Genomic DNA, 13,001 nt, shown 5'->3' with positions numbered 1-13,001 from the left:
TATTTTAAAAGAAATATTTTGAAATAAGAATATTTAAAATATTTATGAAATAATATTAAATAATCATAAAAATTATTAAAATAAAACTATGACTATATTAAATCATTCATTAAAAATTAGTATAATTACAATCCAAACTATAACATTGAGTTCATTAAAAAATCTATGTCCAACTGATTATGGATAAGTTACACTCTAATCATATTGTCCCATTTGAAAACAAGGGTGATAGGGATTAGAGGTGAATGTTGAATGCACTCGTCGTTTAATGTTGTCAATTTGCAAACCCAGTGGTACATGTTTGGACTTTTGACCTACCACACACAATCTTTCATGCTTTAATGAATTTTATAACCCTTACAATAGTTTTTAGAGTTGTTAGATTTTTTTTAGAATTCAGTCCTAATAAAAAAAAATATTATTCTTTATTATTCTTTGAGATTCTAAATTCGAGTAATTATATCTAAAAATATATTACCAATAATTAAGATGTTAAGGCATTGTTTGGAATTTGGTATAAATTTAGTGCATTTTATCCCTTTCATCAAGATGGGTCTTTACGATCATATCAGTACCCTTCAAGCTGTAATATGCAAAATTTGTGAATCTTTACACTGGAAACAGAAACATAATGTTACAACATAAATTCATTTCCTTCAACCAAAGCCTTCCTGGTAAGTACTCTTAAAATTTAAATGACAGCAAGTTCATCACTTATGATAAAAGATGTTTAACTCTCAATCCGCAAGACTTTCTTTTAGGCAGCTCTTTTCGAAGAGTGTGTGGACGAATCAGACTTCTCGGCAAGGTAGTGCTCAAGCATGTCTTCTTCATCATCTGCAACAAACCAATGTGATCAAAAACTTTCCTTCATTCATTTTGCCAACCTATTAAACCATTTAACGAGTGTTCTTGGCACTATCAAATGCCAATTACATGATTGTTTCCCAAGGGCCCACCTTCGAAATCATCATCATCAAAATCAATATCTTCCTCGTCTTCCTCCTCGGATTCTTCATTAACGTGAGCTGCACCTTTCTGCAGAAGAGGAAGTCACTATGTTCAAGATGCACTTTAAGAATTAATTAGGGCATATTATATCACGTATTAGAATTGCCCGTCCAGCTCAGTTGGTAGAACACAAGGCTTTTAACCTTGTGGTCGTGGGATCGAGTCTCACGGTAGTAGGCAATTCATAATGCTGGAGGCCTCCCACAGAAGCTGTTCTCAACCTGGCGTTGGGGGCAGCCTACTATCCTACCTCCCCTTACCCCATTACATATGGGAATAGGGTCACTAATTTTTTTTATATCACATATCAGACTCCCTTGATTCATGATTGCTTTCAACAGAGAAAGGAGTCGATTAATCCAATTAAACCCCTTGGCTGAATTACGTTAAATAGACTAACATAAATTTACTGATTAGGATCATTAAGTCGCAGGTTCGAGGGAAAGATATAACCAATTCATAGAATTAATAGTGGTTTCACAGTTATATATTCTATTTCTCAAATTCGTTGAAATACAGGTTAGAAAAGAATCATTAATCACAGATATGACAATCGAAAATATATCATCTCAAACCTGACCTAATCATTTGAGATTATTAGCTAATTTAAAGCAAACAATGATGGATTTGTTCCTAAAATCTAAGCCCATAGTAACAAATTGGCAATGGTATAGATATAATATCCACAATGTTATGGAGGAAAATAAGTTACCACAGTAGCTCTTCCACTTTCAAACCACTGCCTGCCTGTGAGCCTCTTTCTTTAGGTGCCGTAAGAGCAGACTCGGGCATTAGCCTGAAAATTGATGCATGGAAAGTTTATTTCTGACAGTTTAGTATATACCTTCTAGTTTTCATAGCATAGATACATAGCTTTCCTTTTTCTACAGAACGTCATAATGAAGAGGTAGGTTAACCAGAAAAAACTGCAAAAGCTGTCCATGCACTAAACTAGACGGGTAAAGCTAGAATGGGCTGTTTTCTGTATCCCAGGCTTTTTTGTTTTGACTACTTTTAAGTATTCATATCAAACACCTCAAAGTGATAGTGGCTATGTGATGCAACTCTCCAAACATAAGGGAAAACTAGGCAAACATTCTACATATGCACGTTGGCCACGTACTCACGTCTTCCATTGATATCTTATGTTTTGAGCAATGTAGGTTTTACGAATATTTTAACAGACCAAGTCATCTCTAGCATCTAGGTTCTCATTGTGCTCTAGTCAGTAAGGCAAAGTTCATTTGGAAGGTAAAAATCTCCATGATTTTTGTTTTTGTTCTTTTTCAAGGAATATCTCTATTATGATATGAATTGTGAGTCAAAGTGGAAGAAGAGAAACTGCAATTCAGTTATTTTTCCTGACGACATGGAACCCTTAATGGGAGCCCATATAGTGTGCCTCTAAATCCTATCCTGTGTCAACCAGCAAGGATAAACTTCATAAAATAATGATGACAAACTGAAGAAGCTTTAGCATGTTTAGCACTACCAAACTTGCAGATTTGATAACAAAAACTTAATATATCTCAGTATGCATAGCCATGTATGACATGTACATAAGGGCAAAGGCATTCAACAACCAAACTTACTTGGCTCGCTCCAGCGCCAACTCTGCCTCAAATCTCTCTCTCCATGCCAAAAATGTATCAACAGTAACAGGCTCTCCATGTGGAACAATCACCTGCAGGACAGCATAGGTCGTATAGCTTCTATTGTGTAATGACTAATATCCGTATTAAGAAAAAAATAGCGTTCTCAAACTTCAACAACATTCTGGGATCGTAATTAGCATAAAGTTATGTTGTTCCTCTTGATCAGCAGACTTATCAATTAGCATTAACAGTTCCAAGCGAAGATCATTAATATTTCTAAAATAGCACAAACTAAGTCCCTAAAACTGTCTGCCAATGCTTATATCATGTAATATGAATTGTCCAAAAGTCTGGCTGTAGAGCAAACCAGCATAGTATATCTTTGGAATCTTAGCACTTTCGTTTCTAAGTTCACAGTCAATTTGTCCAACATTCTAGCTGATGTTGGTTGAGATTCATTAGACACACTGATAAAATTGCAAGCCAGGAGCTTTGCACCTTTTCTTTTCTAGTACCAAGCATTTAAAACAACAACTCCATATCTTTCATGATTCTGATTAATGCTCAGATAAGACCCGTTAATGAAAAAGGTTTCTTGGGAACAGGCTATCATAGTTATGCGTTTGCTGCATAAATTTGAAATCTATCTTTCCTCTCAGGTAGGAATCACAAGAAAACACCCTGGCAACTATAGTAGGCATTGCAGCACCCTTAGGCCGAAGACAACAATCACTCTATAGGTCTAAGCTGAGACATGCAAGTAATTCTCTAAAGAATTATGCATCCATGCGCATTAAAGACAAACATTGCATGGCAGGTGGAAACTATATATGAATGCCAAAAGAATTTGCTCAAAGATTACTCAAAAATAAAAGTTGTATTTACTAGAAGCATCTAATAAACATCAGACCACAAGCTTAAAGGAAATTTAAACCACATAGTAAATGGCCAGACCTCATCTTTTGTTGATTCTTCTTCTTCGACATCGTCAGCATCTGCATCTTGGCCATATCTTTCAGATAACCATTCCTTGGCTGATGTAACCAAAGTGTAAATCATAGCCATTCCAAGATTTTCAGATGCCTGTAAAGTACAAAATCAAGAGAGAAACTGCACAACCTGAATAGTTTAAGTTGTATAACCATTTTTTTTATAGGAATAGTAGGTCTCATTAAAAACCTCCTTCTTAGTAGTCCTTTACCATGAGGTTAGAACCGACTAGCGGAAGGAGGAAAAGAGTACCTCAATATATTGATTTCAAAAAAAGATTACATAAGACTTAAACCACTCGTTGAAGATACATAAGACTTAAACACACTCATATAACACCCTCGGAATAAAACCTCCGAACTAGTACAACAAAGTGAACCACTACCCAATCCCCTCCTTAGCTAGCAAATCTGCCTCGCTATTACAACTTCTCGGAATCCACCTCACAATGACTTCATTCTCAGAAACCGCATCCGCAATATCCTTAACAAACTTAAAAAGTAAAGTGGAACTGACTCCTGAAATTTCAACCAATCGACGGCTAACTTGCAATCACTTTCAATAATAAGCCTACCCTTCAATACCCATTCTGATGCCACAAAGATGTCTAAACCTCTTTTATAGCTTTCAACTCTGCCAAAATGATAGGACTAGAACCTAATTTTTCTGAGAACGACATAAGCTTGACCCGATTCCAATCTCTTAGAATTCCCCCAATTCCAGCTAACATCCCAACAGAACTCACAGCTCCATTCACGTTAAACTTAAAAAAATCAACTGGAGGAGGACTCCAGCAAAGCACAGGCCTGTTAAAATCCATAGTGGCTGAAATTTTATCAGCCAATGAAGGATCCCCAATTAAAGAATTCACTTGGATAGAGAGTAAAGGATACTTAGCGAGGAACCATTTCGCTAACCTTAACCTAACTGTGAAAAACAGTGAGGATGTATCCAGCTTACCTCTTTCAAAAATAATTTCATTTCGCATCTTCCAAATTGACCATAAAACAGCCCCGGGATAAACTTCCACATATTAGAATAAGGCCTCAGAACAGACCATGAATTTAGAATTGAAGACGGATCAGCAGGTAAGGCTAACTTGATACCCCAATAACCTATGATTCTGTTCCATAATACCCACGAAAACTGGCAGGAAATAAACAGGTGCTGAACTGATTCTTCAACTTGATTGCAAAAGGGGCATTGAATGTCCTCCCCTAAAGGAACCCCCTTTTCTTCAATTCCACTCTAACCGCTAATTTATTAAGTGATACTTGCCAAAGGAAAACCTCTACTCGAGGAGGAACCAGACCCTGCCAAACACATTTAGTCCACCTAAAGGGATCCTCATCAGCTGAGTAGAATGATTTCGTGCAAGCTTTGACAGAATATAACCCCTCACCCACATCGTCCCAAAGCATACAATCCTCCAGAGAATCATTTAATTTGATATCCTTGAGCCTATCCAATAATTCAACCAGTTGAACCACTTTTTACAGCAACCATTTTACATATAAGAAAAAGATGCTAATCAGAATGCCAACTAAAAATAACACTTTTTACAGCAACCTTACACTATGAAGGAAGATCAATTTATTAAACAGATGCTACTGACTGCTAAATATGGACGTGAGACAGAGTTCAATTAGCTAAAGACTTGGTAAATTTGTTATTCTCAATCCAACACTTCTGATCAGGAGAATTTACATTTTTAGTGTGTGGCGACAGGGGATGGGGAAAACATGATGTTAACTCTATTAAGATCAAACACTGATCTTGTCGAACAATAATCCCTGAAAGCTTTACTAAGCATAAATAGTAAATTGTATAAACTCCAGTAATATGATAAACATAAATCCCTGAAAGGTTACCTCTTGTTCAAGTTTCTCCTTCAAAATTTTCAGGTCTCTGGTGTGTACTCCACGTATACTGGAGAAAGGAAATGAAAATAGCAGGTTACTTTAAAAAGCCCCAAGGGAATAAGGAGACCATGAGGCACAAAGATCTTCCAAACAAGATCCCAAACATTCAATATAAATCAGCAAGAAACTTGCACAAAATGGTAGTCTCCAGCTTGCTTGAAAGATAAATGGTAAAAACACCAGTTGTGTCACAAAGGATTAAAATTTTGCTAATGCTAGATCGGGAAAATGGAATGGTGGGAGGATGGAAAATTTTCAATCTGATGGCTAAGATTCATAATCTTCTACATATGTTTATGGAAGAGCCATTTGACTAAAAGCTATTTCATCCTTCACATCAAGAGAAGGATAAATTAGATTCAAACAGGGGTAATATTTGCTTCTCAGATGATTTGAGAAATCAGAGGATTCTGACAAATATCTTTCTAGATAGTTCCATGCATATTGGTGTGTTGCACTTAAAGGACATACTGACCTTTTTACATTAAGAAGGGGAGGCTCATCTGGATATTTTCAGTATGCGAGAAAATCAAACCCAGAAGAACTGCAAAAGAAGAAACAGCTTATGTTCTCAAAGAAACAGACAATCAGGAAACTAAGGGCAGCAAAAATAATTCCCAAAATTAAACAAATTGAATCAAATTGGACATTATAAATTTATTGTTTATGTCTTCCTATAAATGTGGCAGCACATTAATATGGTATGCTACAAGTTGGTCATGCATAAAAAGTATAACCTGGTGTTGTAGTCGACTGATCTGCATCATCATCCTGTCAAACACAAAGAAAGTGAATTAGTGAAAGGGAAATTAGTTGCCAAAGCATGAGTCGTGAAGAATGAATAATGATGTTCAAACATTAGCCAAGTAAACCAAAGCCAAAAACCCTAAAACATTGAGACAAGCATTATTACTCCAAAAAACAACTCTACCCCTACTAGTCCATGACATTGTAGGACCACCATGAAAAATGAGAATCAATGGCTTATAAAGAAAGGCCAATCACATAATGAAAATGCAGAAATATCATTTCTGGTAGAAAACATACCTGAGGAGATAATGTTATTTGGAAGCACCTATTTGAAGTGTTCAACCCACTCTCACCAGAATGAATTTCTGATACGAAAGCAACAATCATTAGAGGTCAGGAGGTTACGGTAAATTTTAGCAGAGAGAGAAAGGCAAGCCCAACAAAAGAAGGGTGAAAGGATGGACCTTTGAATTCATCCATAAGTATTGCTTCCAGGGCTTCGATTTCCATCTCCTGCTCCTGCACGTGGTCTGTAAAACATAATTCAGATAAATGAAATTATGTTGAAGGAAATACACCATGAACCTATCTCAAAACAGCATCACATTCTTCCCTCAATTGACTAATTAAGGTTCAATCAATATCAGTAAATGTTAGGTTGATCATATTTTATTCCCTTGGTGTCTGCTTGGGAAGTAAAGTTATCTTTCATGACTAATGTAACTATATTTGTTAGTTCTCTTACAACATGATGATTGATGGGCAATGTGTCAGGTTGAACCACCAATTTGTGCCTGAGTTCCTTTCAAAAATTTTACTTTTACCACTTTTGCTTCACTGATACTAGCTTTGATATATATATATATATAAAGCAATCATTATAAGGTAAATCGCATGATATTTTACAAAACCCATATCTCAAAAACGACTGTTTAAAAAAAACATTCAACTTCAACCCCAAAAGTTTTCCATTGCAGATGTTGGGTATCTCTGATTACCTAAGAAGCTAATTGCCTTGCATTACTCCTTGAAGAAACAAAACTAAATTGATAGAAGAAAACCGTTAAAAAGAAAAACAAATGAACACTAAGGAGAAAATAAAAGGAAAAATAATAACTCAATTACTCCATTGAAGATACTTGAAGGGCGGTCTTAACACACTTGATATGCAATTAAATAATAGAATTGATCAGAAAAAAACAATTTTTACAAAATAATGAATTGAAAAAAGGAATTACCCGTCATGGTTATGAAGTTGAGAAACCCTTTTATGCTTTTTTGTTAGTTGGATTTGATTCTGCTTTTCCTCTCGGAGATGAAGATGACCGAAGCTCACAGTCTCCATGGACTTCATCTCCTTAAAAACCTAATGGAAAACCTCACTTAAAACGCACCGTTTGGATAGAATTCGACAATATTTTCACGGTAAATAATATTCGTGGTTATTTTTATTTTCAATTGTATTACTTTTATCATTAAATTTTTAAAAAATATATATATATACATTAATAAAAATAATTAATTTCTACTTTAATTTCTAAAAAAAGACCCTTCAAATAAAATTTAAAATATTTATCTCAATCTTTCTTTAAAAAAAATCAATTTTTTTAATTTAAGTTGTAAATTTATTATTTTCGTCACCTTCAATCGTCATATATACTATCTATGATGTTGTTTTTTTGATAAATAATTTATAATTTAGTAGAAAATAAAAGCAATAATAATAAACTAAAAAATTATCTTTAAAAAATTCTTAGAATCGACAAACAAGTATTAATGTGCTTAGATTAGCAAATGTGCAGTGTTGTGATTTAGTTGACAAATAAAGCACCATTGTTCTTGGATACATATCTTTATTAATAATTAACCTAATAACATATCGACTGTCCACCTCTTACGTACATGCAAAAATAACTTAATGAAAATGCTAGTTTCATTTTCCACACCATTTTTACCCATCAAAAAATAAGATTTTTTATTTTATTTTTTAACCATTGTTGAAAATTGTCATACTTTAACAGCTTTTATGATCACTATGGTGTATGGGTGTAAACGAGCCGAGTCGAGCTCGAGTATTGTTGAGTTTGACTCGACTTGACTCAAAAACTTTGAAATAAAGCTCGACTCGACTTGAAAACTCGCGAGTTTAAAATTTACAAGCTCGACTCGAACTCGAAATCCTACACTGAAGCTCGTGAGCAGCTCGAAAAGGCTCGAAATGAAAAAAAATATCTTACACTTAACTTGATTGAAGCTTCAAACTCAAACTCAAACTCAAACATGAACCTTAAATACAAGAAATCTTACTGTATTTCTTTTATAAAAAAATCAATACATAAATATTAATATTATTAATAATTTATTTCTAAAAAAAATTTTAATATATTATATTTTCGAGCTATTTACGAACTTTTCGAGTCGAATATCGAGTAGCCCGTTTCGGCTCGTTAAGAACTCGAGTCGAGTCCATTCGACCCGAGTATTTATCGAGCCTTGATCGAGTCAATCTCGAGTAGCTCGCGATCTGTCTCGTCTCATTTACAGCCCTACTATGGTGGTTTTTGATATCTTTTGTAGACATCATAGACATTAGCAAATTCGTCTCATTGTTATCTATCATTCTAGTAATTTAGATTTTCTTAAAACTTCAAAATATGAATGATAAGTATTCTTTCAAGAAGATGGATAACATAACTCGAAGTTAACCTTATTGACCAACTGTAAGAAGAGATCAAAGCATTAGAATGTTAAATTTTTAGATGATTTTTCATTATTTTTGAGTGTGCTTCGTAAAAGAAAAACTAATTCAAGAAAGAAAAAAAGAGTAAAAGGCAAATGTTTTAGTATCAATTTTTCCACCAACGATGATTGGCGACAAGTGACGATTAGCTGTTAGTAACAATAATGAAGATTGAATGTTTTCTACTGAAAATAAAGAAGATAACAACAAAGTCATCACATCGTTAATGATTAACATTTCAAAATAATTAGAAAAGTATAATGACAAAATTAAAGCTTTTATAATTTAATAATCAAAATGAAATAAAACTTAAACTTGAGTGATTAATGATATGATTTACCCTAGTTATTTTAATACAAACATCAATCTTATAATAGATAATTTATTTTCATATGAAGTACACTAGAAATCAATGAATTATTCTTAAATATCCTTTTATATAAAATTGTTATTGAGATTATCATAATTATCGAAATTTTATAAATTTAACGATGATTTTTAACATCATAGTGACTATTTTATAACTAGTTTAATAAATTTAATGTTTATTTTATAATATTTAAAAATCTAATGACCGAACATATTTTTGTAAATAGTTTAGTGAATTCTGATGTGTTTTACCCTTTTCTTCTCTTATACGTAATATGCTTGATAAATAAACGCGAATTATATCTTTTCTTGAAGATGGGGAAAAGGTAGAAGGAAGTCGATTTCAATTCAATAAGCAAAAAGACATCAGACTCGATCAAATTACTTAAATAAACCCCCATATTCTGAACCCTAATTTCTTAAAATCACTCTCTGATTCAAATCTTACTCTGCAAACAAAGGGAAAATCCATCCATGGGAAACACCGAGAAGCTCCTGAACCAGATTATGGAGTTGAAATTCACGTCCAAATCGCTACAGCGCCAGGCGAGGAAGTGCGAGAAGGAAGAGAAATCCGAGAAATTGAAGGTAAAGAAGGCGATCGAGAAAGGTAACATGGATGGGGCTCGGATCTACGCCGAGAATGCTATCCGCAAGCGCACTGAGCAGATGAACTACCTCCGGCTCTCCTCCCGACTCGATGCTGTTGTTTCCAGGCTCGATACCCAGGCTAAGATGACCACCATCAACAAGTCCATGGCTAATATCGTCAAATCACTTGAATCTTCCTTGGCCACCGGTAACTTATCCGTAAAAATTTAATTTTTAAATCCTTCGTCGTCTTTAATTCTTTTTTGTGGCTATTAGGGATGCTAATAAATTTTAGGGCAATTGATAGCTAGGTATGCTTAGGCTTGAACTATAGGAGAACAAAAAATCTTGGAAGAATTTTCGTGTATCTAAGATTAAGGACATTATGAAGATAAATAAAATTTTCATATTTTTTATTGTAAATTAATTTTGATGTGAAAGTGGTCAAACTGAGGGTTTTTCTTGTTGCAGGCAATTTGCAGAAAATGTCTCAGACAATGGATCAATTTGAGAAGCAGTTTGTGAATATGGAGGTTCAGCAGAGTTTATGGAGAGTGCTATGGCTGGCTCCACTTCATTATCCACACCAGAAGGTGAGGTCAACAGCTTGATGCAGCAAGTGGCTGATGACTTTGGATTGGAAGTCTCCGTCGGGTTGCCGCAGCCAGCTGCTCATGCCATTCCAACCAAATCACAGGAGAAGGTTGAAGAGGATGATTTGTCTAGGCGGCTTGAGGAGCTCAAAGCTAGAGGTTAAAGAAAATGTTGGAATCCATTTGAATGAGCTTGTGATATATATATATATATATAATAAAAAATGATACTTCTGATTATAACTGCTGCTTAAAGATCTTACTCTATGTGTACATTTGACTGAATTGGATTTTGTTTTCTAATGTTATATATTTGTTTTTCATACAAATGATCTGATGCCTTTAAATCCCTGTAAGAATGTGGGTATATGGGATGCTTGAGTCTATGTGAATGCAATGGTAGAGAGGTTGCATACTTGCATTGTTGTTGGCATGATGTTTGAAGCCTATACCTGTGTTAAATGACTATGTTTCTCAGACTTGGTAGTGATTATCAATGACTCTCTAAGGATCTCCAAATTCATGGAAAAGTTTTATAAAAACCGAATATACTCGTACCGGATACATGTCCCTATCCAACACTCATACCTAAATCTGGGTTAAATTCCTAACACTCTGGACGCTAATCCTAATAAAGGATCCAAAGCACTAGGAGCGAACTTCCTAGCAAAAAGAAAACAAATAGTTGAGGGTTGGTCATTATAAAGACATGCCTGACCTTCAAAGATTCTCTCAAAGAAAGCTTCAGTCATATCATCCTTCCCAAATGTGGCTGGATGAGCGCCGCCCCTTGACCAGTCGGTCCATGTAAGGGTCCAGTTGGCTAAGAGATGAGGCACTTGGATGGTTAGCATTGTGGTGAAGTAGTGCTCATCCACATAACAAGCTGGCTGGCAAAACTCCTTGAACTTTGGATAGTATTTGGTGTCCTCAATTATGTTAACTGCAAGCCTCCTGTCAACTTCAAACCATTGAGATCCTTTGCGCCATTGGCTCAGTTTGACCTCCGGTTCCATGTGTGAATCGTAGCGGCCTCTCCCGTAAGCTCCGGGATCATCATACGATTCCATGAAGCTGTGTTTCGAACTCGATATGTAGTGATAGGTTACGCTGAAATTATATAGAGGGATGCAAGACTCTGACAAGAGAATGAACCATTCGTTGGAAATATCGAGCAACGCGTTCGCAAGGAGTCGTCTCTCGGCCTCACACATACTCATCTTTCCCCACTCCACAATCTGCATATTCAGACAACTTGCCATATCAGCCAAATACCCATCAAAGAAAAAGAAGTTAATATAACTTGATTTGCTAGTACCTGCCTTGGGATTTGTCTCCCACGGAAAGCAGAAGATGATGGATAGCCAGCAACGTAAGATGGCAATGCATGGACATATATAGAGTAATGCCTTTCATTCCCCTTGAAAAACTTGTCCCAAAGAGGAGCCAATGGCAATGGTCCCTTAGTCAAGAACATGAAGGCAATCTTGGGGACTCTCATAAAAGGATATTCCTCAATTTGAGGAACAAATGAAGCTCTCCAAAGTAGTTCATTGTCACTGAGTGAATGCCACAGGTTTGATGGAGGCCTAATCCATCGTTCTATGGTATCGGTCTCGTCGAACCATGGGTGTAAACTCGATGGTGCTACGGTGCCTGTTTGCTGGAAAACAAAGAATCGAACGGAATACATACAGATGATCGACAACCCAATCACCATTACCGCAAACAGCAAACAAAATAGTAGGAGTCTCAAAGGCAATGTCCTCGGGATGTTTGTTCTTATTACTGAAGCCTGATCTTTACCTTCCTCCATTCCCAACAATCTCGATTGCATCTTCTGGCTCTGTTTTTCCTCTATAAACCAAGCCAAGAAACACCCTTTTTTAAGACGAAAACATCTGCAAACGCATCATATACAGAAACGGATAGATCAAGCAAAGTCTGCAATTTGGATATTTGAAAAAGAAATAAAAGGAAGGCAATGAAAAATGAAACCTTTGGATTTGGGAGAACAAGTAGAATTCTTGTGTGTTTAGAATGTAGATTGTGTTTGTGTTTTGTTTGAAGCTTATGCTGCAATGTCCATTATTCCTCGGGAGAGTTGTTCTGAGAAGATGAAATCAAAAACATATGGTTAAGTCTCAATCTCTGAACCTATTCTCTCGTGAATCTCAACTGATTTCACAGACAATATTTTTGGAATTTTATATAAATTGGATCACATTTCAAAAATAAATTATTTGCTTGTCACAGACGGACAATATTTGTTTAAGTATTAACATTCAGGGGTGCTTTGTTTGGACCAACAAAATGCTTGTCAAATCCCAATCTTTATTATTAAAATGTAATAAGAACAAACCTTACAGATACTATGAGTATGTGGCAATCTCAAAATGGGAATTCGTATACGTGGATTCCGCTCTCCCAACTTACAACT

The 13,001-nt window shown here is 35.3% G+C and overlaps 1 protein-coding gene and 2 pseudogenes across 1 annotated transcript; 1 reads left to right on the top strand and 2 right to left on the bottom strand.

Moving 5' to 3' along the window:
* Positions 1 to 556: 556 nt before the first annotated feature.
* Positions 557 to 7,661, bottom strand: LOC120217842 (annotated as a pseudogene).
* A 2,026-nt stretch (positions 7,662 to 9,687) lies between these two features.
* On the top strand, positions 9,688 to 10,869 carry LOC120217843 (annotated as a pseudogene).
* A 291-nt stretch (positions 10,870 to 11,160) lies between these two features.
* Positions 11,161 to 12,451, bottom strand: LOC120217841 (glycosyltransferase BC10-like). Its single transcript, XM_039214876.1, has 2 exons — positions 11,880 to 12,451; positions 11,161 to 11,799 (listed from the first exon to the last, which is right to left on the bottom strand). Exons 1-2 carry the CDS (start codon positions 12,396 to 12,398, stop codon positions 11,161 to 11,163), a joined length of 1,158 nt encoding a protein of 385 aa, XP_039070807.1. The 5' UTR covers positions 12,399 to 12,451.
* Between the last annotated feature and the right edge of the window lie 550 nt (positions 12,452 to 13,001).

The sequence above is a fragment of the Hibiscus syriacus genome, unplaced genomic scaffold (genome assembly GCF_006381635.1).
Source record: "Hibiscus syriacus cultivar Baekdansim isolate YM2019G1 unplaced genomic scaffold, ASM638163v2 tig00110190_pilon, whole genome shotgun sequence".
NCBI classification, from domain to species: Eukaryota; Viridiplantae; Streptophyta; class Magnoliopsida; order Malvales; family Malvaceae; genus Hibiscus; species Hibiscus syriacus.
This window is presented reverse-complemented; position numbering and strand designations above follow the sequence as displayed.